The sequence below is a fragment of the Buceros rhinoceros genome, unplaced genomic scaffold (genome assembly GCF_000710305.1).
Source record: "Buceros rhinoceros silvestris isolate BGI_N320 unplaced genomic scaffold, ASM71030v1 scaffold19509, whole genome shotgun sequence".
In the NCBI taxonomy this organism is placed as follows: Eukaryota; Metazoa; Chordata; class Aves; order Bucerotiformes; family Bucerotidae; genus Buceros; species Buceros rhinoceros.
Window position 1 is genome coordinate 989 of NW_010432394.1, and position 22,161 is coordinate 23,149.

Genomic DNA, 22,161 nt, shown 5'->3' on the forward strand with positions numbered 1-22,161 from the left:
TAACAGCATAAGAGGCTTCATTCCTTTTCTTAGTGTTGCCACTTTCTGTTTTTTCTGCTTTCCAATTAAGCAACTACTTGTCCTCCACCTGCTCCCTCTGTGCCACTCCACCCACTAGTATATACTATACACACAACTTTGGCAGACTTTTTAAAACCAAATCTGCTGGGAAACACAGAAAATGTTCCAAAGAGGGATTAAGCCAGCGGGTCACCTCCTCAGCTCCCTGCTCACAGAAATACGTGCACACCCCATAATCCAGTTATGCAACTGGTGTGATCAATCGTGTAGAAGTGCCAGAAGATGTAAAATCCTCACACTGCAGTTTGGTGCAACTTCACATCCTCTTTGTGCTGCTACAAATGCCTCTACAGACTGTGCAACGTCTAGGAAACTTTGCTTTTTTGATAGCTGTGCCTGGCACCTAGAAGTAATTAATTAGAAGTAATAGATTTTTATTTTCACACTGACTGAATGAACTATGCCCCTCCCAGCCCAAAGGCGGTTTCATGTTTAACAGCCATTTGAGTGTTTAATGGTCCTTTCCGTAGATAACTGTGCCTATTGTGTTCAGCTGAGCTGGCTCTGGCAAAAAAAAGTCTCCAGGTAGCAGCTTTTCATTCAGCAGATGAGAGTGGGGTTTTCTTCGTTTTGGTGTTGGTTTTTGGGGGTTTTTTTGGTGGGTGGGGGTGGTAGGGGGTGTCTAAACAGATACTACTAATATGTGGCAGGTACCTGCGGGTGTCTTATCATCAGAGTTTTACAAACGTATGTTAATTAAGCTACCTTGCCGCAATGAGATTGGCAAGTTAATGCTTGCCAATCTTTAAATACCTCTGAAGAGCCTGGCACACCTATGGGCCCTATAGATAAGTTTATTATCCATAGGACAGGCAGAGGAATGGGGAAAACCTCTTGCATGGGTAGACACTCATGCTCTGACTTGCTGTTTTGGGGAATGCTCCTGGGTAATCTTGACAGAGCACCAGCTGTGGCAGGGGTTTGAGAAAGACTAAGATAACGACAGCGGTTGCTCACTGCACATTTTGCTGGCTTGGAAGTGCCATCTGCAAGGCAGCTCATCTGGTTTTCATACAGGACTGCAGTTTTCATGGGTTTAGTCCATAGTCTGAAGCCTGAATTGACCCAGGGCCCCAAAGCCGGGAGGGCACTATCCCCTCATAATGCAAGGCCAGTGCTTAGAATTAGTGGTTTGCCCAGGACGTGGTGTAATTTCTGCAGTCATTGGACTCATTGCAAATGGAGGGGATGGAAAGAAAACAAACTTGCACTTCTGCTGTCTATTCCTGATCAATTCCCTATGTGGATGTTCTTATTTAAAGTGAATGTTACCTGGCATTCTGGCTCCCATGGGTGTTTTTTTAACTACACCCAGTACCACAATGTGTGGAGGGGAGAAGGAGCATAACAGGGCTGAATTAATGCAGGGACTCTTCACACCTTTAATTATAATCTGCCTGTATATTAACTTGTTCAGGAATAAAATTGCACAAGTTCACTTATTTTAATTTTCAGAGGTTCTGGTAACATTCCTGGCATCTTGCTGATTTGTGTTGGCAAGTGAGAACTAAGGCAGCACCTGAAATCCGGTTCTGCTGAGCAGAAGTTATTGAGGGATTTACTATTAGTATAATGTAGCTTCACCATAATTCACTTGTATCAGGAACCTACTTGTTAATGAGCATAAACACAATGTCAGCTCTTTTTTTCTGTTTCTAACAAAGAAAAGCTCACGTAAGCACTGCTGACAGAAGGAGCCTGACGGAGCAGATGTCTTGGTTGTTCTTGGCCATACATGCAGAGACTCAACAAACACAGTAGGGGACATTTGCTGTGGCATCCCCTTCCCAAAAGCTATTTGTTCAAGGGCACTTTTCGAAGGAAAGAGGTCTCTGGTGAGAATTATTCCCCCTTCCACAGGAGTCTCTTGCAATGTGAGCTGTACCTCTTCCAAACTTCAAGTGAAGAAAATCCTCCTGTTCAATCCAGTCTTTAAATTAAAAAAATTTAAAAAAAAAAATCCCTAAATTAAAATGTGGGCAACTCTATTCCCAGCATACTATCAGCATGAGAGCTCTGATCTGGCAAGTTGATGTTTCCCAGCAGGACTAGGAAATCGGTAGTTTCATACATTCATAACCTTTCAAATGCTGGGGAGAGTAACTCTTTCAGGCAGAGAAGTGAACTGATATTTCTAATGGTGCAAAAGATACAGAAAGGGATAGAAAGACAAAATGTGAAAGATCAGCATTAAAGTTGCCCATAACCTTCTTGGTTTTGTTCTTACTCATTCTCTGAATGTTCAGGCTTGTCTGTCACGTCAGTGCAACCTTTTGTTTTCATGTAAAATCTATGCCTGGAAAGAGGGATTATTTTTATACCAGAAAAAAATGTACATGTGAAAAGAGGGAACGATCATTTTGTCTCCAAATCCTGAACACACACTCCAGTCCCTTCCTGAGAAATATGAGGTGTTTATGTTTGACATTCCTGTAAGACATTCCTCAGGAAGGAAGCCCTGAGAGCAGACTTGGCACAGGGAATTGGGAAAAAAGGTAAATGCATGGTGCCGTATGCACCATGACTGAGGATTCAGGCCCTGATTCCTCTGCACAGTCATTCTTCCATTACTCACTTTCTGATTAAGTGTTCGAGCTGTGTTTTTCACTCTTTCAATCCGTTTTCAGTGTTCTTTAAGTGAATCCTTACAGAGGCAGTAAGAGTTTCACAATACGGAGGAAAAACTAGGTATTTGGCTTTGACATTCCTCAGACTGCTGAAATAAGTAAGTCATCTTTCCCGAGAAGAAGGAGAACTCTTCTAAGACATTTATTAAGTTCCTTGCAAAATGCAGCAGGAGCCAAATCAGAAAAATTACAAGATTATTGGTAGTGCTTGGGCATGTACATCTCTGTACTTTGGTCTCCCCTATATCACCCTCCTCCATATTCTGGTATCAGTGCTCTACTTTAATTTGCACCAGTGTGATGGGCCTCCCTTTCAGTTCCTAATGTTTTATTCAGTTGTCTGTCTACTGTTTTCTTGTTTCCAGATTATTGCAGTGGTCATGGATGTATTTACAGACCGGGACATCTTCCGTGACATTCTTGATGCAGCGTATAAACGCTGGATCCCAGTCTATATAATCCTAGATGAGGAGGGTGTGAAGCTCTTCCTGGAAATGTGCAGATATCTTGAGCTCAGTGACTTGCAGATACGGGTAAGATATTCAATACTGAATCATTATCTCCTGCAGGTCAGTGGCCTTCTTCAGTTATAATGAATCCTGGAACTCACATGGACAGGCAAACAAACACGTCTTCTTCCCTATGAGTCACATCACAGCACTTAGACAGCGGTTGTTGGAATCAGAGGGATGAGAGTGGCTTGCTAATACAGAATGAAGGAGAAAGGAAAGATTTGGATTTTTCACCTTTCATGTGAGACAAGGGCCTATGCAGCTTCTTGGCTCTTGTGACCTAAAAATTCCTGTTTGGGAAGAAAATTGTCTGAGGAAATTCCTATGGGTCTTCTATGCAAGGACTCAATCTGGAGTCCAGAGTAACATTTGGAGTTGTCATCTGCATGGATCCTAGTTACAGGACACATATACTCTGTGAAATCAGGACTTTCCCATCCAGCAGTGATCATCTGGGAGTGAATAAGCTTGTAATCCTCCTTTGCCTGAGAACATAAGGAACTGAGGAGCATAGCTGGTTCCCAGTTCCATGTCGCATTAATGTAGTGCATGCACCACAGCAGAGTAGTCAGCCTACCCCGCCTGGCAGAGGCAGCCTCAGAAGGTTCTTAATTCCATTACATACAGACTGAAATCCTTTGTGTGTTCATAGTTATTGTATTCCTTGCTTTTTTCATGCTTTTTAGTCATTGTCTCTACTACAGACTTGTTCTGAATACTGAAAAGGGTTCTAGGTTGGAAGCAACCTATGGGATGCTAGACTCGCTCCTCTTGTGATCCAACTGTTCTGAGCAGTGGTCAAAAAAGGTCTCTTTTTGCATGGAGGAAGGGCAGATCTTCCGTATATGCTCAATTACTAGTTTTGGGGAAAAAAACCAAAAAAGAACCAAAACTCAAAAAGCTCTGAACATTATAGAAGCTTGTATTAACCATTTTAGGAGAACCGTCTTATATCTGGATGAAAATGACTTGCACATATCTGAACAGTGCTCCTGTGAACTACCACTCTGCTATGAGTTTCTGGACTTCTTCAAAAAAGACATCCAGCCGAGCAGCTTCCTCATCTTTCCCCAAAACAGAGATGGAAGTTTCTTTCCTCTGGTGTCTTTGAAAGCAAGACACAGACATCATTACAATAGACCTGTTTCAAGCTTCAGGGGTATTCTGTGTCGTAGGCTCAAGTCTCTTTGGTATAAAACTGTGAAATCACAGCAGTGGTTCCATTTGCTCTGGTACCTGTTTCCCAGTACTTTTCTCACTGATGTGCGGGAATGACGCCTTCAGTACTGCATATTTTAACTTCTGGATAGAGTGAATGAAAAGATGTCCTGGCGTTATAGAAAAAGTTGCAATGCTGTTGGAAAGGTGAGTTCGTTTTTGTCTGCCTTCTCTGTCTTTAAATGGTAAGCTGTGCCTTTCTGCTCTTCCTCTTACCTTTTTCTCCATGGATGTTCTACACAGACTTTATACTCCAAGACCAATCATCACAGCAACATGCTACAGCAGTGACTAAGTCCTGCTGCAGCGTAGTTGCTTTACCCTTTCCAAAGAGACAAAGTGGTGCATCAAAAGCCGAATACTTTTCCGTGTCCCTTCTGCACTTCCCTTCTCTCACAGCAACCTTTGCTATTTTTTTCATTAGACCCCTTCAGCTAAAAAAAAGTCCAAATACAAACTGAGCTGAAGGAGGTCCATCGAGAACTTTTTAACATCCTTCTTTGGCCTAGTTGTTCATTCTCCTGCAGAGCTCCAGCCTACAGAGTGCTGTCCTCCCTTCACCTTTTCCCACTCTTTTCCCAGCTATCTCATACTGTATCTTAAATTGCCCTTAAGGTTGTTGTATTACTTTTCTGGTATGTCTAAGGCTTTAGTTAATCTTATTAAGGTCAATGCAATCTATTTCTGTCTATGGTACTATGGAAGGACTGGGAAGAGTCTTCCTGTAAGGGGAAGCAGGTCATTTGCCTCTCAAGGAAGGTGGCCTCTTAGTATCCTGCCCAAGGCTGCCTTGGATATATCTACACTGCTGCTTGGGTCAGTATGACAGAAATCGTCATATAGTGATTCCCCTCACACCAGGCTTTAGATACCCAAGGTTAAGGCTTCCTCTTGAGAAGTCACTCCACCCCCACCTCACTGATGTAATGTGTCAAGGGTTGTTTTGAACTTTCAGTGTTGAAAACTCAGATATTAATCAAGAAAGCAAGCTGGGACTCCAGTCGTGTTCAAGGAGAATCATTTTGTCCCACATTGCTTGATCACAGAGAAGGAAGAATGGAAGAGAGGAAGAATGAGAAACTCTAGTGCAGTTAACTCTATCATTCATCCATTTCTTATTTACAACATCTTTCTCCTGACATCTGCTTTGATGTCCGAGTTTCTTCTACAGATTTTCAACAACAAGGAAAACATTCTCTCCTTACACTGTATTTTTATGTAACCATTTTGCTTTCTTCTAAAAGAGTTTCACCACTGGGCCACAGTCTGTCAGCAAAGGAACTGCACACTCTTCCCACCTTTCCTTTGGAATGCTTGTGCAAGGATGTACAGGATGACTTTTTCTCAGAATGTGGCAGCAGTGTGGGATGTAACTTCAAGGTTTAGAGGCAAGTTCTGATCTGAGGAAAGAAAGAGATAGATGACACGCTACCATGGGCTGTCATTGCTGCAGGGTCAGGATGCTTATTCTGTCTTCTGTCACCACCAGATGCTCAGATTGTTCTGCAATTCCTGCCTTGTTATTTCTGTTGCTCTGTTCATCGCCCTTCAACGGTCCTAATACAGGGAGATTTACTGCTAACAGTCAGTCTTGCCCTTTGTCTACATACAGTGCTGAGTGTTTTCACAGAATTCCTGGCTATTGTATCATTTTGAGATGGCAGGGTATCGTGATCTGCTGGCAGTCTCACAGGAAGGATACTGTTGTGAGAAGATAGAACCTCACTCTGCAAAGACAAGAAGTTCTTTACTGATTCCAAGCATGAAATGAAAAAACCTCAATTTTTGTCTGAAGGCCAGAGATCACTAGAAATGCATTTAAATTCAACCATCAGCACATTCATCCTAGGACGTTAGTAAGAGTATGTCTTCTGTGTACAAGTCATATGGCTTCCTGAGCTACAGAACATGGTTTGCCAGGTTCTGCTATGTTTGACAAAGAGTGTTTTTCAGAGAGCACGACGAATTGAAGTTCTCATAGATAAAAAATTCATAGCCCCACAAGAAGTCCTCTTTTTGTTGACCTGAGGATGAGCGTTCTCACTAGTTTTTACATGACTTCTCATTCTCCTCATGCTTCTGCTAACCAAGACCCCAGTAACGGACACTCCTGTTCAATCACAGGGAGTTCACCTAGAGCTCCAAGCAAGCCCAGGGAATGAGTTACCTGCAGGAAGTTCACCTTCATGTTAATTTTTGCATTCATTTTCCCAACACATAAGGAGTTCCTCCCCTTATTCCAGGAATTCTTAAAAGTTTCTGCCTAAGAAATGTTTGGAATTTAATTTCAGTATGTCATGTCTTTCCTCATCAATTCCTAACTCAAGTGAGGGAAAACTGAGTGTCATGTGATGTAGTGCTGTTGTTTTTTTAATTATCTGTTAGAGAATTCCCCTAGGCTTCTTGTGACCTTTTGAAAACTGGGGCTTACAAGGCTCTCTTTTTGCAAAGACCCAAAGAAATAATACCTACTAATGAAGCTGGCAGGCCAGGTCCAGCTAGCTGCATTCCATCCTATTCTACTTGAATATCTGAAGTTTTATTATTTTGTCAAGAAGGATGCCTTTTCCAAAACTGGTCAGGGCAAACACATAGGATAGGTCCACAGTATTTTCCAGCATTACTTGGTGGCTGCTTCCAGGATGTGGCTGCTTTTGTGTCCCTGTGTAAGATGAGCACCTACCACCCATCTCTCTGACCTGGAGGCCTGATTACCAGAAATTAGAATCTTGCAGACCATGAATAAGAAAAATTCCGTTACTGTTGTTACTGTGGTCCTGACCACATGAATCCCACATTTCTCTTCCTCTTTTCCCCCTATGAGGGAGCTCCATCTAGGATTCTGGAGTAGGAGATAATGGGTATCTTCTCTTTAGGGTCTGTCTTGTGTACCCCCCCTTCTCAAGCCCAGCTGGTGAGCAATTCTGCCCAGGTCTGTCAAGAGACAACTAAGTGTTAGTCACAACACAGCCTATTACTAACTTTCTAAATTGGGTCTAATTTAACTTTCTGTGGATTCAGGGTGAGGTTTAAAAGTGTGTCACAATAAAGCTAGAAAGACTGATTCCTTCACTGTTTGTATTAGGATGCTCTGTCAGGCTTGACTGTTACTAGTCTCTATTAAGTTGCTGCCAGGGAGACGTTAGTCACTGCTTGTGATGAGGAGTGGTGCAAGCCTTGGACAGGAAGTGTGGAAATTTAATGCAGACTGGAGCTTCCATAAGCAGCATATGACAAACCTTAAGCAGGTTTCTGCAAGAATACCAAGCTGGAGGGATGACTTCTGTCTGGTTAACTAGCTGGGCCTCTACCCAGATTATTTGTTACAACTGTAATACTAGAGCTCCCCAAAATGGCAGCAATCTCACCTCATTTGTATTTGTCTTTCCTCTTTTGTTGTTGTGTAGTCTTCAGTACATGAACCCAGGCTTGATATTTCAGCCTATAAATGCTTCAAGATCCTTCAAGACAGAAAATATTATACAAATAACTTAAGTGACTCGATGTTTATATGACCGTGCTTGTTTTCTGCATTTCAAGATGTATTTATGCACTCCTGTGCCTACTTTGTTGAAGGAGGTCTATGTGTTCAGCTGTTTGGTTCTATACCCTCTGTGCCTTTCTAAGTGTTATGTGTAGCTCAGTTACTGCAAAACTCAAGTGTGCTTTCTTTCCACCAAAAAAAGGTGATATAACATGCAAACACAATAAAATCTCCACTTGTTACGTGCTAACAAACTTTCTGCTCACACAGGCTGATGCTTCTTTATTCACAAAGGTGCATGACACATCAGAGCTGTTGACTGATTTGAAGAATAGAGGTCCTTCTAGACACTTGCAGTCAGTATTCCATGATTTGGCAAATCCCACATCCAACTTTACTCAGCAAGGAAAAATATTATTTCAGGCGATCAGCCAGCCAATTACACACTGGAAAGGGCACCCTCTCTCCTGTGCTTTACCCAACCTGCATTCAGCATCCCACACATATGACTCAGTGCTGGGCCTTGGGCAAGTCACTTCATCTTTTTCTTTCTCAGTCTCCTCATCTTTAAAACAGGGTAATAATATTTTCAGCAGTGTTGGAGCATTAATTAGCTAATGCCCACACAAAACTCCAGACAGATCAAGCAATAGATGAATACAAAATGGTAGTATCATCAGTTACTGTTAGTCAGAATTTGTAGTGGCACTGCTGTATTTTAGTGGGGGAAACAGAAGCAGACGCAAAAGGTAAGACATATTCAGAAAAACGTTTTTTGAAAAAAATCTGCATTCTTATAATCACTCGTTCCTGCATGCTGATCTCTATAGCTTATCAATATTTAAGCTGTCAGTGAGCTTTATAATAATAGGACTTTGCTCTCTGTGGGATCCAAGAATGTGCTAGCATTAGCTAGATCCTCATGCTTCTCCTGCTCTGCAGATGGGGGAAGAAGGAGGCAAAGGTGAATTGACTTTCCCAGAATATCACAGGGAATAGCGTAAGAACTGTGATTACACTTGGGACTGTCTGACTCCCAACCCTGGATTTATTACTCCAGATCACAATACCTTTTAGGTTTTCATTGTTAAAGAATTCTTACAGAAACAGGTGGTGGAATGAAGAAAATGATCTAAATCTGTGTGTCAGAGTGACAAGATAATATGCTCTAAACTTATACTGACAATCAAGGCTTTTGGGTTTTGGCGGGGAGTGGTGGTTTTTTCACGTTAGACAGTTTGGCCATTCAGCCTCATGCAGGCAGGACCCGTAAACAGAAAAACATTCAGTCCAGTGTATTCTTATACAGCAAATATATTCTTACAATAAGTGCAGGCACATGTCTGTTCTTGGAAATCATGCAACCTTAAATCTGTGTTTTCTCTGTGCCTGGTAGTGCTTTGTTTTATTACTGGTAGGTTTTCTGGCCAAAGAGTGTGAGATGGGAGGTTTGGGGATAGGCACTATCTTTTCCTTTATACTTCCATTCATTTCATTAGAAGTCTTTCCTTCTTCTTCTTCAGAAATTCTTCTTTGCTGGTCTATTCAGGACATCAGTAGACACACTTATCCTACTCCTTTTGTTCAAGAAAAATCCTGTGTTTTTTCACTCTCCATTGAATAGTAAGGAATCTGGATGTTTGGGGTTCTCAGCAAAATTATAAAGGTCGGGATTCTCCTTTTGTCATAACAGATGGCAAACATCTATCTTTTGACCAATAGAATTGTTTCCTCCTCTCTTCTGTAATAATTAAACTGTCCAGTCTTACAATTTGCCCAGTTTTGTCAAGCCATTGTTGTTGGGAATCAGAACACGAGCACAAAAAGACCCTAACACAGACCTGTCTCATACATTACCCTCCAAGTAACTGTGTCCTTTGCACTGCACAGGTGTTGCAAAGTTCCTTGGTTTTGTGGTCCTGCTAACATAATCTCAAGAAGATCTCACAAGTTGCTGTGGAATAGAGATCAAGATTCAGAGAGGACAGACATGACTCAGAGCTTCCTCTGATTCATTCCCCTGAACTGGGCTGAGCCTTCCAAGCTACAGCACAGGACTGGAGGTGGAAGATTATTTGATTTTGAAAGCATTGTCTTGCCAGTGGGCTAAGATGAAGAGCTGAAGACAGCAGGCAGGGTTACAAGGATCCTGACCCATTGGACAGGGCGATAAACTGATAGAGGGGAAAGACTTGCATAGGCAGGGCATGACAACAGGTCTTGCAGCACTATGCTTTCCTTTCTGCAGCCCTATCTGATTTCTTGTGGCTGGTACAAAATGAGCTGTAGAAATGGTAAGATAATGTGAATGACATGTTAAGACATGGAGCTGGCAATTCTCTGCCCTATTTACTGTGACATTTTGTCTTTTAACCTCCCTGTTAGAATATCCGCATACGTTCTGTGACAGGAGTTGGGTTCTACATGCCAGCAGGGAAGATCAGAGGCACATTGTCATCCCGATTCCTGATGGTGGATGGTGAAAAGGTGGCCACTGGATCGTACAGGTGGGTTGCTCTTGCTTAAGGCAAAGCTACATTCTTTGTGTAAAGAATGGCTTGTGACTTTGCTTGAGAGTCGTCTTCTCATGTCATTCCCTTTTTTGTCTCAGCCTCTGTAATCTGTGTGGCATCTGTAGAAATTGGGGTGGGATGCCAGAAAATGTGGCATAGAACACAAGCTGCCCTTGAGAGAATGGAACACGCACATACTAGTGGATCATTTCAGTGGGCTAGAGGTAATTCCATACTGCATCAGGTGGTGGTCTGCAAGGGCTTCCCGCCAGCCACTGTGCAGGGAGGCTTTCAGTCTGGAGACTCCTCTTGATGCAGTGTTGCTTTTGTAAAAGGGTAAACTGGCCTTTTCTGCAGGTCTGGTCTGCATGCCTAATGAAGAGCAATAATAAAGAGCTTCATGTGTCTATCCTGATCCATCTTGGCAAGAACATATGGGCAAATGGCACAAGGCTACATAATCCCATGTAGTATCTTAGATATTGTTATGTGGGCTGGGTCAAGTATGCATCCAAAAACCTAATGTTGGTTCTGTTTCCTACTCTTAGCTTCACATGGAGTTCATCCCACATTGACAGAAACATCCTGCTAGTCTTGACAGGACAGCATGTGGAGATGTTTGATGTTGAGTTTCGTGAGCTCTACGCCATCTCAGAGGAAGTTAATTTCTTCAAGGAACTGGGTATTGCTAACCCATTCCTTCTCGGAATTGGGAAGCCAGGCCTTCATTCCTCCACTGTGGCTCGGAAGTTCATTAACCCCAAGTATGGTTTAGTGGCAGGGGCGACCCGTGGTGATATGATGCTGTGGGCTTCACGTCACAGGCAAGATAATCAGGGGAACATGGAAAAGGAGGAAACAAGTGAATCAAAGAAACGGTTAAATCAGTTTCTGAATGACTTAGTCACATTGGAGCAAGAGTTCCCAGAAATTGATCCACCTCTGGAGAATTTGAACAAGCTGAATCGGAGCCCTCAGAAACTGTTATCCCGACTCCACATGGATCTGAAAAATAAATCCAAATCCAGAGAGTCTATTCGTGATGTGAAGAAAGAAGATGCACAGGCCAATTCAAAGCAAGGAAAACGGTTTGCCAGTGGGCTTTTCAGTCGCAAGGCCAAACGGTCTCCAGGCTCAAGCATTGAGGCCAATTCTTTCGCCAGTGAAGGACATTCAGGAGAAGACCTTGGGAACATGAAACTAGAATATGAGAGGCTCAGCATTGGTCATGCCAGTGTTCAGAGCACTGGAGGCATCTCAGGTAAAACCTCTTCTACCAGCATATTGCGCTTCTGTGTTCCTTGTTCTGAGCTTGGCTGATTGGTGCAAACTTATTCAGTGTAACCACCTGTGAGCAGATCCTGTAATTTCCTCTATATTAAAATAAGCGGGATCAAAGAAGAGTAGAAGTCGTATCAAATGATACAGGCAATTTAAGTTGAAGGCAATTTACTTCTCATGTAAATGTTTTCTCATACTACTCAGCAAGCAGGTATGGGACAAAGGTAGAGAAAGGCGAATGTCCTCTTGTGTAAAACAAGTTGTGTGACAGTTCATGAGGTGCACTGCCCTAATAAACAGCAGCAGCATGTATGTTCAGTATTGTAGTGGCTAGCAGGGTGCAGGCAGATTTTCCTCATTTGGGTTTAGTCAGGTGTGTTTACTGTGTCAAGTTACTGGTGGAGAAGAGAGGAAAACGTGTTTATTTTGAGGTGAGGGGGCAAAGAGTGGAGAAAAGGGTGGAAATCTTTAATCTGCTCCTTTAGCACCTTCTGAAATGGGGGAGAAGGTCACAAAAATAGTAGCTGTGGAGAAGTACTAGATCTCAGCTTTTCTTTCTTTGCTAGCGCGATTGATATTGTCACTAAGTCCTTCCAAGGCTTCATCCAATAAAGATTTCTCCCAATTTATGGGTTCATAGCTAAGTTCCCAACATTTTTAGATGCTTTGTCAGAGTGAAGTAAATCTATGGGTTTATTCAGCCTGGATTTCTTTCTCTCTGTGAGCTCTGCTGGGTGTCAATACATTCTGCGCCAGAAGGAAAATAAACTAGTTCCAGGGAGAAAATCTCTCCTCGACTTGTCTGGCCAGATATCATTCTGTGCTCTGATGAATGCGAAATGCAGGCGCAGAGAGAATTTTCTTGAGACTGCCATGATATGAAATGGAGACACATTCTCCTGAGACCAAAAAGAAAAGCAAGGTATTGGGAAGGTCAGCAACAGCAACTGATTAGGTTCTTAGAAATACATCTGGCTGAATGAAAGACAGACTCAAAAATGCCAAATGGACATGAGAGAGGAACTGTAAGGAGGCAAGGATAGCTTATTTAAGACTATAGTAGACCCATTTGAGAATGTGCGTTTGGCATTTGGGGAGGCAGAAGTTAACCCCAATCTAAAGATGTCCTTTCTCCAATCCCTTTCTGTCTTGAGCACAGACAGTGTGTGCTGTTGGGACCAGTTCCTCAAAACAGAAAAAACAAAATGGGTTAAGACGCATGGGGAGATATATGGGCATTTCGTCTCAGAAGAGTGGACCTGAGGGCTTGCACTACCCTCTAGTGACAGAACTAGAGAATTGTGTAATCTCTGATTTGTCAGCACTTCACAATATCAGAGATTCCCTACATTTCTCACCGTCAGCTGTTTTAAAGCAGACAGCCTGCCATTCGTGCAGTGTCATGATGAAATCAGGCCCAGATTAAGGCAGAAAAGAGATGGGTATCTCTAGTTAAACAGTGAGGCACTGCGGCCTTCTGGGGCATTGCACAGTCAGGGCAGCAGGGATGTCCCTATTCCTTTTAACACAGTGGATCTGTGCCAGACAGTCTGATGCTTGGTCTGGACCGTTTCCACAAAGACTATCATGATATTATGTTCAGGTTTTATTTATTGCAAGTCCTACTTCCTGAGGGCTGCCGCTTCTTTCAATAAAGGGGAAGGAATTGTTGAGACAGGTGCAGAGAAGGCACAGAGGTCCAGCATACCAGTCTTCCCACTGTGCTCTTCCTGACCTGCTAAGTCTTTCCAAGGAGTCTATGCAAGTATTTTGTTTTATCCAATTTGAGGATGTGTGTTCATGGTGGCAACGGGTGATTCCACAGCTTTTAAAGTATGGTGTAAGCAGACTTAGGTCATCTGGTGTTGTAAAAGGCTGGAGGAAGATCACTGCTTGTGTGTTTCTTTGGAATTGAATCACTGTTCTTGAGAGAATGCTTCTGTAGTCAAATGGCCCCAAAGTGGTATGTGAACATAGATGGTAGAGGGCACATTCAGAGGATGGAGACTCAGAAGAAAGAGGAAAAAAATAAGTTATCCAGAAGGTCCTGCAGCTACTTGATCAGAGACACATCCTTCATTAGGATTTAATAAATTCTTGAACATGGCGATGGAATAGAGTTCCAGCCTCAAGATAAAAATAGGAGGCACTTTGTTCTTGGGTAAATGTAGAACTGACTTAGTTTTAAAAGTTTAAGTTGTCTTTGAGCAGGTGTAGTAAAAACTGATTCTGTGATACTCTGGGTGAAAGAAGGGAAGTCAGGAATGGAAATGAGGGAGGGAGAAGGTGCTTGGTATGCACCATCAGGTTAGGATGCAATTATTCAGAACTTCACAGTTTGAAATAGCTGCCCTTACCTTCTGTAAAGATTATGCAGCACACTTAAGCCCTGTGGGCCTGCCTGTGCACACATCTTCCAAAGTCACTATTAATTCTGTAGTACCACAGAGACACATCCCACCTTGCAAATGCATAGAGAGACCAGATCCACACTCCCAGTAGCTTGCAGAGTAATTGAAAGACATTATTCAATAAGGCGAAAGGTCAGGTTCAGTCTTGTAAGAGCAGATAGTGATGAAGGGGATCTGAACTGGGAAGTGATGAAAGTGCGTTCTGCCACAGCATCTGAAAATCTGACTCAGTATTTACATGCTAGAAAAGGACACCTACAAATCAGAATTGGGAGTCTGGAAAATACAAGGGCTACAGATAGTACTGTCCCAAACTAACTGTCCAAGTTAACATCCTGAGGTGTTGTCCTTAGCACACTGCACAGAGACTGTGCTTTGTCTTACAAGGCTTTATTAAACTGCATCATCAAATTGACGCAACTCTTGAATTTCACTGTTGCCTATTTAGGAACACAGCAGCAGCAGCTCTGAACCTCAGCAGAATCTTGTTAATTTTAAGCTGCTGCTGGGCAGACTGTGATCAGCAAAGATACTGGTGTCTGTGTGCAGTTTCTGGGATTTACTGCAAGGGTTTGAAAGCTGTGTGCCTTTGGAAGGTGCTGGCTTTTTGGTTTATGTTGTCCTCTGCAAGGAGCAAAATGGGTTCATTCAGAAGGGTATCCTGCGTTGCTCCATACAGCAGCCTTCATTCCTCATGGGTGCTGGCTGCAGGACATATATACTTAATAGCAGGATTTTGTGTTTCACTTTTGTGTGCTTCTTGCGAAAAGAAAGGGAATTTACACTGGGCACTGCAATACTGCAGAAATAGCTGCTTAATTATCACCAGTGTTTTTCAACTGAAGTGGGATCATGGAATCTGCAGCCTCCTTTCTAAAGAGAAAGAGGGGAATGTTATTTGGTGCATACAAGGAGGGTGTTTGCTCTAACTAGCAGAATCTGTAGAAAAAGGTCAGAAGACAAGAGTAAAAGTGAAAAGAATAAAGGAGTAGGGATTTGAGACTGAGCAGAGGAGCATAGACTTGTGAAAGTAAACTTGAGGGTCTTGAAAGTGATACAGACAGGGAGGGGAACAGGGGTGGTGAGGAGGTAGGTGTAGTGGTAAGCTTAGTAGTAAAATACAGAATGGGTCAAAGGGGGGTGGGAGGTAGAATGAAATGCCACGCGGAGATGTGGGGAGGAGGCAGTAGCATACAGACCAGCCACAAAAGTGAGGGCAGGTTGCAGTGCAGCCTCCCACATGGATATCAAGAAGTTGCAATGTGGAAGAAGGTGGAGAGGAGGTGGGGGAAGCGGAGAGAACTCTCCTCTTCCCCATCACCTATGGGTGAGGAAAACATTGATCAAATACCCACAAGCAAGAGAGCGACATGAAAAATTGTTCTCTTGAAGCCCAGTTCAGAGGCAGGGCTTGGGCTAAAAGCTCCCTCATCTTAGCAAGGTTGATACTTCTCAGTAGCCTATCACCACGACCTGTGGCAGTTTTCCCTCCCTGTTCTCACTCTGTACTGGCCACTGGCTCCAGCTGCTTGGGAGATGCACATATATACCTTACTTCTGTAGAGATACATGAGTGGGGTCTGCCCTTGTTCAGAGTAACTACAAGCCACAAGACAGCTCCTCTCAGTATATACTGCCCTGGGCTATAGCTCACTTAAGCCTTGCTGAGCTCAGAGCACAGATGAGCAACCTTACTTGCAAAAGCCTCTGCAAACATGCTTTGGTACAATGCTTGAAAAAAAAAATGCTGGGGCATCCAAACCAACAGCTGTAATGAAGGAGATCAGACAGCAGTGTGAGCACTGAAAAGTACAGATATTGGGAGCAGAAGGAATCCATGGAGCGAGCAATGGAAAAACTAAGATACAAAATTGGGGCAGCATGCTGTGTTTCTTAAGTAAGATACCTCAGGATTTGTTTTGCAATGGAAATGGTGGAAATTCTGCCACTTCAGATGTTTGAAATGGGATATGAAAAAGTCTCTACTGAGAATGTGTATGGGAAGCAAATAACCAGACTTTTTTTTTTTCATGTCTCACTCTTTGGAAAACCTCCCACCCAAGATATGGCCAGACTGTTTTTCAGTGCCAGCTGGGACCTGAGAATACCACTGAAGCTGGCCTGGATACAGGCCAAAGCCTGGAAATGACTTCTTCAGTGGTTTTCTCCACAGTATACTCTGAATTTGCTCTTATTTTAACGTCTCTTCATTTCGCAGTAGTAGGAAATAAAACCATGAGAGAGTGCAGAGCAATGTAGGTCAAACACAAGGTGTATAGTAAATAATGAGAGATGATTGAAGTGTGAGTCTGAACTTTATCCAGGTCTTATTTACTTAACATTACTTTAACCTCTTTTCACTCCAGGTAATCTGGGTCCAAACTCCACTACAAGCGATAAAAACAAACAATCTAACTGTGTGTTATCTTGATTGGGAAGGATTGTCTGGAGAACTGAAGACTGAACAAGATGGAACAGTAACGTCTTGATTGATTTGGAACCCACAGCCATGTCCTCACGCAGTGGTCTGTAAAGCCTCTGCGCTGTCCTGGAGGCACCTGGCACCCCCAGTTAAAGCTCATATACTGGGTGAAGCGTAGACCAGGTCGGTCCCTTAAATGAGGGTTAGTAATGAATGTTTTAGTCCATATGTCTGTGTGCACACATATTTTATACATGAAAACAACTGTGATGACTGGTCTCAGAGCTCACTCTGTGTCCAGATAAATGCAGGAGATTTTCTAACTTGTGCTGCTACTTCAGTCTGTCTAGCTACAGACTCAGAATCGCTGTGTTGCATTGTTTACTCTACTGCACTGCAGAAATGTATTGGTCTGACTGGCTGGAAGGCTAAATCCAATCAAAGCGGCAAATTCTGGGTGAAATAAGGATGTTTACAGACAGCATAGCAATACTTTGTCCACAAGGAGTCTTCCTGTAGATTCCTGTTGTCACTTATTGACACAGAAATGAGTGGTCTGGGAAAAGGGTTTAGCTAGCAGAGGCCAACAGATTAGTATCTTAACTGTTTCATGTCATAAATACAGCAATCGAACAAAGTGATTTATCGAGAATGTAGTAAAAAGGAAAAAAGGAATATAGGGGGATGTTTAATGTGCAGTTTAGACTGGGTCAGGAGAAGTGCCTTATAAGGGGGACTGGGCGGGATCTGACAGCAATAATGCAGCCTGCAGTGGTTGTTACAAAATCCTGATTGTTTCAAATTCAGCAATACTTTACCATTCATGGATACTGAATGGTTAAGGAACACGTCTTTGAGGGTTGCAAGAGGAAGCAGAGGAGGCATACAAGCTTTTGAAATGTTCCCTTTTTTTTTTTTAAGTTAACCTTTCCAAACTCTAAATCATGCCAAAATTAAATGCTTTGATCCATAAGAAGCAGTGTATGCAATCAGACCAAAGGCCATCTAATCTTCTGTCTCTGAGGAGAGCCAGTAACAGGTAATCACAGAAGCATAAAATATAAAGCTTGTATACAAGGATCTTTCTCTACCACCGTTTCAGCAGTCTGTGGACTTTCTGAACTGGCAGTTCCCTCTGGACCTGGCTTTAATGAATGCACTTAGTCCCTTTCCAAAAATCCTTTTCTACTTTTGGCCTTCACAGTGTTCTGTGGCAATGAACCCTGAGTTCATTGTGTGGTATAAAAAAGAACCATTGTCAGGCTGTTTTTCTTAATGATTTAATAAGTGACCCTAATTCTTCCAATGTCAAATGTAACTACGACCACCCCTATTCCTTGCGTACTTGCCACTTGTGATTTTACAGACTATATCATATATGTCCTCAGTCATCACTTTTTCCTAGTTGCAGGTTCATGGTATACATACCTATTCATTATATGGGACCTGTTTGACACCTCTGTCTTCTCGTTCACTGGCCCTTTTCCTGTTCTACCCACTGACAGAGTGGTGAAGCGGGTTGTTTTTGTTTCTTCAGTGTCTGGATTGATGTTTCACTCTGCTTTCTTGCCACCTAAATTACACACTCTGCTGTCATAAATAAGCCCCCTTGTGATACCTAAGAAAAATAAATTCTAATTCTAAGCAGACACCTGAAAACAAACATAACCTACTTGGCAAAAAACTGTTCAGACATCAGAAAAACAGAGGTTTTCTTTCTTTTTTGTTTAGAGAAACCATTTGGGTTTTTCACTGCAAAAAGAATTCACAACAAAGGTGACTGCTACACTCCAACATGAAACAAGTGGTTCCAAAGACTTTTCTAGGTGCTGGGTTGCAATAGCAGTTGTTATTCCAAAACAGCTGACTGTTGTTGATGATAGAATTTGATTGATTGATTGATTGACTGATTAACTGCCTTTTCTGGAAGTGTATTTAACTTGAATGGCAAGCAGGTCTGTTTTACTCTGGGTTTACCCTATAGAACATCTTGAGGCCCTGAAATACCGAAGGTATTGTGCTCTCTGTTATACATACTCATCCTCACTCAGTGGGTTAAATGCTTGCTATTCTATACAGCTATTCTATGTAGCCTTCTGGGAACAAGCTGTAGTATTACTGCTGGGTCTGTCAGCTCCTATTATCAGCAGCGTTTTATAAAATTGTTCCTGGTAATGGAAGAAAAGAGGTGTTGGAAATGACACCATCACTTGGATGAGTAGTAACTTAATGCATGAGTTATTCTGTTGGCTTCAAGTGTTCAGCTCACATGCCAAAAGCTACTTGCTGTATGGTTGTAGGATTGTGTAAAATGGCTTGACTTTACCATTTTTCCATTATTATCCAGATGTTTGGGAGGTTTTTTCCTCTCCTTGTATTTATTTCACTTTGTTAGCAGAGATCAGAGATAAATTTATCAGACCAATGTTGTTCCAATTTTTGTTCTGATAAGAACATTGTCATCTGGTGCTTCCTTGTTCTCCCAGACTTTTGACATATTTATTTATTTTTTAATAGTGCAATAGGTTAATTAATTAGTACCACGTTGATGTATATGGTCAGGTTTTCCAAGAAGTCCTCTATCTTTTTGTTTTTATGTTTTTGTTGCTTCATCTTTGGAGTGACTTCACAAATAATTGGAGAGGCTGATTTCACTTGCCTTTCCTTTCCTTCTGTACTTACCTATTAACATGCTTTACTTTCGCTTTCCTATGATGGATACAAGAGCACTTTTCTTGAACCTTGCCAACTAACAGGATCTCCTTCCAGAGAGAGTCTCTCATCTGTTTGTCTTCTGTTTTGTTGTCACACCAGTTCCTGAAAGGTGGTGTTCACTTGTTTTTAAATTCCTTCTTCCCCTGTCACAGAAGTCAAGTCTCATGCCTTGACTCCAGCAGCTAGTAGAATTCCTTTGGCTTATCACACACTGTTTAATTACTTTATTTAAGCAAAAAAACAAGTTTGCTCTCTCAATATGAATCTGCTCCTTAAACTCAGAGTGGCTCTTTGGAGATGTCTGCAGCTTTGCTGATCCAGAATGGATGTTTCAGACTCTGATGGAACTTGTTCTTCCCTAAAGATTAGATCATCTGAACTTGGACTATTTGACAGCTCCTATAGCAACAGATCTGAGTCTGGGTGAGGTGACCACATTTATTTGACTAGTTTTGCTAATTGTGGTTCTTGATGAGTGCTAGAAACCTGAGGCTGTGACCTGTAAAATGAATCCCTATCACTCTCCAGATAAAATATGGTTGAAATGTGGTTGATGGTGCTGGGGAACAGAGGGACAAGGAGCAGTGGTTATGAATTATGTTGGAAGTTGGCTAGCAGAGGCTGAAGGTACAGCAGTACCTACAGCAGTCTTCAAATAAGCTACCATTTGATCCTTGCCCAAGATGCCACCTCTTGCAACCAAGTCACTAACCTCCCAAGGGGGTGGGAAAGATGGGAGACATTTGTTGTTCTGTTGCTGTTTCAGAGAACAAGATTATCTCTCTTTGGTATCTGTGTCCTGGCCCTGGACAATTCCAAGAGGATGCTTGTTCTCTGGCTCTCGTTTACTCTTTGGCTTGTCAGCCCGGGTTTGCTGATCCATGTGGCATACTAGGGGGCCTACAATGGTGGCCTGGATCTGGACAGAGAGTAACAAAGCTGGGGCTTGCAGCTTGCTCTTTCTGGCATGAAATGGTGAGTGGTTCTGAATGACCCTCTTGGCTGAACATGTGCCTTCTGGGTTTCTTTTGGTATGCATTTGTATATGTAATGTATATGTGTTCAGTGAATTATGCCAGAGACCTTTTCTAAGTCAAATAAACTCTTTACTATGTTACATTCAGATAGTTTGTTTATTGGTGTTGCTTTTAATGGGTTTGGGGGGGGTTTCTGTTTGTAAAGAACCTGAACTACCTGGAATAGAGAAGGTTCTGTGTAACACATGAACATCTTTGGCCAGTGTTTCGTGGAGCTTCTTAAAGACGTGTGAGCAGCTAAGTTTCCCACAAGTACAGTGTCCTGTGGCTTTGAGTACCTTCAAAGAGCTTTCTCATTCCTGGAGTAGGCTGTAGCAGATGCCCATTTTGTTTTTTCTCTCTTTGCAGCTGAACTGTATCTTGCTGCAGTTATAAATGCATCTGACAAAGTGCCACCTGTTTCGCTTTCCATCTTTCTTATATAATTTTTACCCATCAGGAATGACATTTCATTTATGAAACTGAGTCCCTCTGCTACATTTCAGTTTCACCTGGTGCACTGTAATCCTTGACATTTAAGTAACTCCCAAGCTCTCGCTTCCCATGCTCCCTTTGTTTGTGTATACAAAAGTCTGTTTTAAAATTCCTCACCATGTTTCAGAATAAATCCAGCCTCTATTTTTCTTTTGGGCATTAAGGTACATGAAAAAGTATTTGCAGTAAATGAAATCTTTGTCTTTCTTTCAGTATTTAAAGGCCACACAGCAATTGTGTTTGTACTATTTAAGAGGAGTCTGTCTGATCCAAGCTTGTTTCACAGGGTATGTCAGGGCTCCCTGGATTCTCAGCTTCTAACTTTATAGTACTAGCACCACCATCACTTCGTGGTGCCTTTTTCTGCACTTGTTTTAGGGAGGTTCTTCATGAAAGTGAAATAAACTTGTCCTTCCCTTTGCTTCACTGCTATTACACTTTACTCTTGTTTCTTGACACTTTTGTTTGTGCACTTTCAAAATCAGGGAGCGGTCCACAAATGAATGACCTCTTTGTGTCTCTAGACCTTACATCCCCTGACCTTGGCCTGCTGAAGAAATGCAAATTTGGAAATCCTCATTAATAAGCAAGGCTTAGGAAAAACACAGTTGGTGACTGTAGGAACCATTTCGGAACAAAAACCTATGGTTGTGGATGAAACAGTATGGGCTGTAGCAAGGTTGGCAGATGTTTACCTAACTCTTTGCACAACACTTATTTCTGATCTTTCTTGCAAGTCTGGGCACGTGTACTTGGGCAGTTAGGGTACAGAAAACAACAGCATAACGTACAGCACCCCAGCCACTCGATTCTTGCTCCCAACGTGGACAAATTTGCCGTGCTTTTCAGCGAGATAGGGAAGGAAGGAACAGTAGCAGAGAAGTGCCTGCACAAGAACTTAGGGGCAGAGTAGCTGGTGTGTCCTAAATTCATAACATAATGTGTTGACATCTCAAGTTTTGGAGAAGTTTCTAATCCTGCTTGTCTCTCCTTTCCAGCTTGTCTCTCTGCACAATCAAGTTCTGCCTTTTCATCTGACATGTTAGGTTGTGTTTTCTCTTTCTAAAACATTAGATATGTCACTTGTAGGAGAACTGCAGGCCTGAAACAGCCCGTCTGCCTGTCTCAGGTAGAAAGCAGCAACTTCTAGATGATGGAGAGTGTTGAAAGCTGTGATTTTATAGACACTGGATGTGTGAAATTACACATAACCAGGAAACCACAAGCAAAAGAATTTGTGCAGAAAGCATAGAGGCAAATTACAACATTTGAATAATGAGGATTGTAGCTATTATAGAGGGCCTGAAACCTAAAACATAAAAATGAGAGCTGATTTTAATGTATATACATACAGTAGCATAGGGAAGGATCAGGGAGGTCGGGTTA

General features: G+C 42.3%; 1 protein-coding gene across 1 annotated transcript in view; it reads left to right on the top strand.

Moving 5' to 3' along the window:
• Positions 1-16,558, top strand: part of FAM83F (family with sequence similarity 83, member F) — a gene marked incomplete at its 5' end in the record, with an annotated part of 17,542 nt that extends 984 nt beyond the window's left edge. Inside the window, 4 exons of the mRNA XM_010143772.1 lie at positions 3,074-3,241; positions 10,308-10,429; positions 10,984-11,696; positions 16,494-16,558. Of these exons, the coding sequence (XP_010142074.1) occupies positions 3,074-3,241; positions 10,308-10,429; positions 10,984-11,696; positions 16,494-16,558 (1,068 nt within the window). The remainder of the gene's footprint in view (positions 1-3,073; positions 3,242-10,307; positions 10,430-10,983; positions 11,697-16,493) is intronic.
• Between the last annotated feature and the right edge of the window lie 5,603 nt (positions 16,559-22,161).